This window comes from Ilyonectria robusta (genome assembly GCF_021365365.1).
Source record: "Ilyonectria robusta strain PMI_751 chromosome Unknown BGZ61scaffold_209, whole genome shotgun sequence".
Lineage (NCBI taxonomy): Eukaryota > Fungi > Ascomycota > Sordariomycetes > Hypocreales > Nectriaceae > Ilyonectria > Ilyonectria robusta.
In genome coordinates this window covers 1-5799 of record NW_025764643.1, presented here as the reverse complement: position 1 = coordinate 5799, position 5799 = coordinate 1, and the positions used below count along the sequence as shown (strand labels likewise).

General features: G+C 47.3%; 2 protein-coding genes across 2 annotated transcripts; one reads left to right on the top strand and one right to left on the bottom strand.

Moving 5' to 3' along the window:
• Positions 1-846: 846 nt before the first annotated feature.
• Positions 847-2789, bottom strand: BGZ61DRAFT_501376 (major facilitator superfamily domain-containing protein; the record flags this gene model as incomplete). The annotated part of the gene is made up of 6 exons (XM_046251702.1): positions 847-1010; positions 1089-1181; positions 1235-1760; positions 1872-2412; positions 2461-2660; positions 2739-2789. The coding sequence occupies 6 exons, from the start codon at positions 2787-2789 to the stop codon at positions 847-849; spliced, it is 1575 nt and encodes a 524-aa protein (XP_046092791.1).
• Positions 2790-3897: 1108 nt separating this feature from the next.
• On the top strand, positions 3898-5118 carry BGZ61DRAFT_377114 (Glyoxalase/Bleomycin resistance protein/Dihydroxybiphenyl dioxygenase; the record flags this gene model as incomplete). Its single annotated transcript, XM_046242570.1, has 3 exons — positions 3898-4563; positions 4642-4817; positions 4881-5118. The coding sequence occupies 3 exons, from the start codon at positions 3898-3900 to the stop codon at positions 5116-5118; spliced, it is 1080 nt and encodes a 359-aa protein (XP_046092790.1).
• Positions 5119-5799: the final 681 nt, after the last annotated feature.

Below are 5799 nucleotides of genomic sequence, written 5' to 3'. Positions count from 1 at the left end.
AATGCCGACTCATTGAGGAATGCAATATCGAAGAAAATACTACGTCAATAGGCTATATCGACGACGCAGCGATCCTAATAGGAGGAGATACAACAGCGGAAACCTGCAAGAAGCTCGGCAAGACTTTAGAGAAAGTGCAACGTTGGGCCGCAAATCACGCATCGGTGATTGCCCCGGAAAGGTTCCAGCTGATCCACTTCACTCGATCACGAACAGGCATCGACACAAATAGAATAATTCAGACAATACGGGGCGACATCGCACTAAAGTCCACCTGCAAGTATCTGGGAGTAATCATAGACACAAAGCTACAGTGGAAAGCTCACATAGAAGAAGTTCGGCTAAAGACGAATAAAACGGTAAACGCACTTAGCTCTTGGGTAGCTCAACCTGGGGTATCAGCTTACCGGACATGCGTAAATATTTATCGAGGCGTGGCGCTACAAGTATGCCTCATTACTGGACGTTTTAGATTTGAGTGCATGATTTTATGACCAAGTATTCATCGAGGCCCGCACCCATTTGGTTGCTGACGCTCTTTTACGGCATGTAGGTTAATGCCGGTGTTTTCCTAGAATGGAGAGAACCTTCGCAAGTCTGAGCAGAGTTGGCTCCATGCGTGGAAACTTCATGGGGCAAAAAGCACATCAAAGAATTGTGACGAAAACTTGGGTGACGCTGTATCATGCAAAGGTTCTCGTTACTTATGTAGACCGCAACGTGACGTCGGCGGGCATGTTTTGGCCTTGGGGAAGAAAGATCAGAGAAGTGCGTGCCGTTGCAAGGACTAGCTAATTCCAAAGTACCCCCTTATCCTTTCGCATAATCAACTAAACCTACGGCAATCTAATTGAGAACACGGAGAGCGTTGTTGCTGTGCCACCAGGCCCTAGTTCTCTTTCCGTAAATGTACATCGGAATGGTTGTCAGAGAAAGCCCAAGCTGGATACCTCCAATAGTACCGAACATCGAGGAAGCTCCCTTTGTAGCAAGCCAATCGTTCAAGAAGTCTGGGCGCGAGGAACATGTCAGTACAACTCATATTTTCAAAGGTCTTTTCTCTCAGAAAACCATCTCATGGGACTTACAAGAAAATCCGAACCACAGGAAATTTTTCACCGTCATGGATATGATGAAAGCTTCGACGCTGATGTCCCGGAAAGCATCAACAATATAAGCACCTACAGAATCCTTGATCAGCATCGTATTGCATTGAGAAACGTGAGAAACGTACCTGTGGACACCGCTGCGACTTGGACTGAGACGAAGACGACGCCCCACATGGCAGCAGCAGCAACAGGGCTTTTGCCTTCTGTAATGAGATTGCCGAAGAGGAAGTACCCGATGGTGGAAACGAAGGGCAGGAGAAGCATCAGTGGCAACCTGAATTCAGGCTCATAAATGCCATTGTTCCGTTTCGTCATCCATCGAGCCACAGGATCGGACAGTGCTCCGCAAATTATACATCCAATAGAGCCGCCGATGACTGGGCCAAACGCTATGTAACCCAATTGGGCCGTGTTGAGTAAATATGGAGGCGCAGAGAAAATCTGAGCGATGACTAGGGATATGCCAATCACCCACACTGAACAAAATGAAACCATCAGAATGGACCAGGCGACCGCTGGATTGATCAGGACAAAGAAAGGCCGCGTAAGCATCTTGAGGAGCGATTCATCCGAAAATGAGCCATGATAGGGTTTCATCCTCCCAAGGTAATGCTCACGGGCAGGCGCTGCAGTTGATATTTCGGTCGCTGTCTTCTCAAGAGTCTCTACATGAGTCGCGGATTGACTCTTGTGCGAGTCAACCTTGTTCACAGCCTACTTTGATGTTAAAAGAAGTTAAGAATTTTGCGGGCATAAACTCACATCGTTAGAATTCGTATCCAGGTTGTATACTGCACGACGGTTAAAGGCAGTCTCCCAACCGAAGAGGACACAACAGAGCCATCCAATGCCGACAAACAGAGATAGCAGGTAAAAAACCCAGCGCCAGCCAAGATCCATCGTGATCTTTCCGGCAATGGACGACGGCAGATTGGCAATACCGGACTGGGCCATCACATATATTGCCATGCGCTTCCCTCGCTCGTGGACGTGGAAGAGATCACCAACGATGGCAAATGTAACACTCTCGAAAAATGCCAGTCCGAGACCTTGCAAAACTCGAGCACCAACCAAAGAACCATAGGATTGTGCACGGCCAGCCCAGATACATCCTGCTAGAACAGCAGACATGGAAAACAGACTTGTGGGTCGCTTTCCATATTTGCGTGCGCATGCGGATATGAAAATGCCAGTGGCCCCAGCTGCGCATAGCTGGTAACCGGTGAGCAGCGAGAAGTCCGTGAACGTGATTCCGAATTCCGTCATGATCGGAAGAGCCATCGACGATAAGAGGGGACCGACGCTGAGTCACCGTTAGTTGTTGATATCTATAAGCTACCCTGATACCTACCCTCCGGTCACTAATACCGTGCAAAAACAGAACAGTATTAGTATGCAATCTCGTTGCCATAGCGGCCAATTGAGCGGATCATTTGGGTCATTGGAAGGCTGAGGCACCAGAATCACATGAGCGTTCTTTCCAGTCCCCTTCCTGAGATCCGAGAGCTCGAGCTCTGCTGTATTTGTCTCAGCATCGAGTAAAACAGTACCCTGTTTTGGAGTTAGATTTTAACTTGTGCCAAGGCGCCTTTTGGAGAAAGAACGGAGGTGGAAGGGGAGATAAATTACCGGCACATGGTGCCCAGCGCCAGAATTGTGTTCAAGGACTCCGAGAGCCATAGCGAGTCGAAATTAATCAAAAACCTGAATTGCTGAGAGAAATTCTTTTCGAGGAGAACCACTGTTGCAATATCATAATATGATCAGGGGCGCGCTTTTATAAGTCGAAATCCTTGGTTCACGAAAAATGCGGGGCCCCATGATTTGAGATCTGGGGATGCCGAATCGAGAACCCGACAAATGTCCCAATATTAAAACTGGGGAAGAGCAAAGTTGGTCTGGGCGCACTCCCCGGACTTTCGTCAAGTGGAGCTAAATTGGTGGTGTAAGTGAGCGCCGCTCCTCACGGCATTTTGAAGAATGTGGTGGACACGGCATTATAACCCTGCATTACCCCAAGCTAATGAGGCGGGAAAAGTAAGCTTAGTCACAAACACACACAAAGTTGCCCACAGTGCGTGGAAGAACCAGAGCAGCTTCGGAATTATTTAATTTCGTCAATAAAGCACTGAGAAATATAGACTCAGCAGACTGGAATGACGCAGGGCTCTCCCGACTCACGCATTCTTCTCACGATCTGGCGTTCACTACAAACTTCAGCTGAAAGCGGGGCGTGCAGGGGGGGAGGATGAGGATGGCCAATGAAGGTCCGCAGATTCATGGTTTGGCGAAAGGAGGAGGGGTGATAGGGATGTAGAGTTGTTCAGTTAACATTAACTATGGAGATTTATTTATTAGTGACAAAAGGGAAAGTGGGGACGGCTTTACGAACTCTTAGCGATGTGCAACTTGATATCATTAGAGAAGCTCAATCATCAGAGGAAGCTATTCAGCCGCAGTAGGTTCGAACAATTAGCAAATCCACTAACCAGACTCGAAGTGTAAAAGAAAAGAAGTCTTAATAATACCCCGCGATTTTTGGAACGACGGATGTTGGCATGGTTGTCTGGATTTGGTTGAATGAGAAGCCGCGGTAAAATGTCGTTTGTTGTGACCCCGGAACTATTACTTCACTTCCGCCTCCGTGCGCATTGACCCAGGAACTACTAACCTTGGCGCCGAGACTATTGACATATTTCCGGATTGACAAAAGGCTTGTTAAATTGTCCGCCAGCTCTTCTCCCTCGGGTCCCAGGTCTGATAATCGCAACCACCAAGATCATTCAACATGGTGTTGACCAAGATACAGGTGAAGAGTCTTGCATTCGTGCACTATCAACACTCTGACCTTGAAAATGCTTTGAATTTTTTCAAAGACTTTGGTTTAGTCGAAGAGGACCGACAGGCAACTCGAGCCTTCCTGAGAGGGAATGGCACCCAGCCGTACGTCTACCTCGCAGAGCAATCGCCAGATGATAGCCGGCATTTTATTGGAGCTTATTGGAACGCGTGCACCGCCAAAGACTTGGAAAATGCAACGACCCTACCAGGCGCCACAGCAATACAGGACCTTGATGGCCCTGGGGGCGGTAAAGTTGTCAGAGTAAAGGATCCACATGGCTTCGTCGTTGGGTTTCTACACGGACAAACTCTCAGAACCTCTCAAGACGACTCACTTCAGCTTGAACTAGCCACCAGTGATGCTCGTCCCAACACAGCTACTGAGAAACTCCGAGAAGGACCGACTCGCAGATTCAAACAGGGTCCAAGTCCAGTTCACAAACTCGGCCACTTCGGCATTGGCGTTCCAAAAGCAAGATATCAAGAGACGATGAATTGGTACACTTCTGTTCTCAATTTGAAGCCAACGGATGCGATTTTCGATCCAAAAACAGATGAGGAGATCACCTGTTTCACTCACATCGATCTAGGGGAGGAATATACCGATCATCATGTCAGTGATAATAATCATTTCTTTCTAGACGAACTCGTATACTTAATTCTACATCACTGACACCTTTCAACGTTGCAGGCCTTCTTTGTCGGTTCATCTGCGACTTCGACTGTGGCATATCCACATCACTGCAGCTTCGAGGTCAATGACTTTGATACACAGATCCTAGGCCACGACTGGCTTAGATCAAAGGGCTGGACGAATTGCTGGGGGATTGGAAGACATGTTCTTGGGAGTCAGATATTTGACTATTGGTGAGTGTCCTATCGGCCCTACTGCTTACATATATTATAATGCATCTGACCTCTGTTTTGAAGGTTTGATGCGTCGGGAAATGTGGTCGAGCATTATTCAGATGGAGATCTGGTCAATCGGGACTCCCCGTTTCACAGAGAACCTGCAGGACCGAACTCGCTCTACATTTGGGGACCAAATCTTCCACTCGCATTCCTATCTGGAAAACTCGAGGATGTTGGAAAGGTGGCTAAGGCCCCTCCCGATGTTGTGGCAGCAAAACCCGCAGTGTTTGAGAACAAGCCACTTGAGAAAGCATGAGATTCCTAGAGAGAGGATGGGACAAGACTTGAGTAACGCCAATCAAACATCATTTAAAATACTCAATACTCCAATTTGAAATTCATCGTGATACATGTGACGGAAGACCACACTTTCTGAATATCCTTCTTGGCACATCCACTACATGTCCAGGATGCTATGGCAGGCAGGCACTGCCGCCACGCGGACGTAGCTACATATGGTCCTTCCTGTAGCTACCAAGAAAACTTGGACAACATGACACTTTGAGCATTCATTTTGTGACCACAGTACAGGACATGTTGGAACCCGCTCACCCTTGATGTGGCTCATCTGCTTGTTTGATCACGCAATTCTGCTGTACTGTATTCAACATCATGATATATAAAGGTGAATATGAAATTGCAGTGGCGGTGTGCTGCGAATGAAATGCTTCTTAACGATATGATATTGCCAACAGTGTCACCATCTCGGTATGAGAGGGAACAGAGAACTCAAACCCGTAGAACTGTCCATATTTGGGGCGCAAAGTTTTCATATCAGCCTCGCTGACCCTACCTAACCACGGTACCACCAACGCCGCGTGGTTATTGTAATTTCTTTATATTTCAACCATACCAAATTTAACAGCTTTCATTACTTCTGCCACTACGGCGTCTAGATTATCCAAGTACTGTTTAACAAAAAACTATATCATTCTTC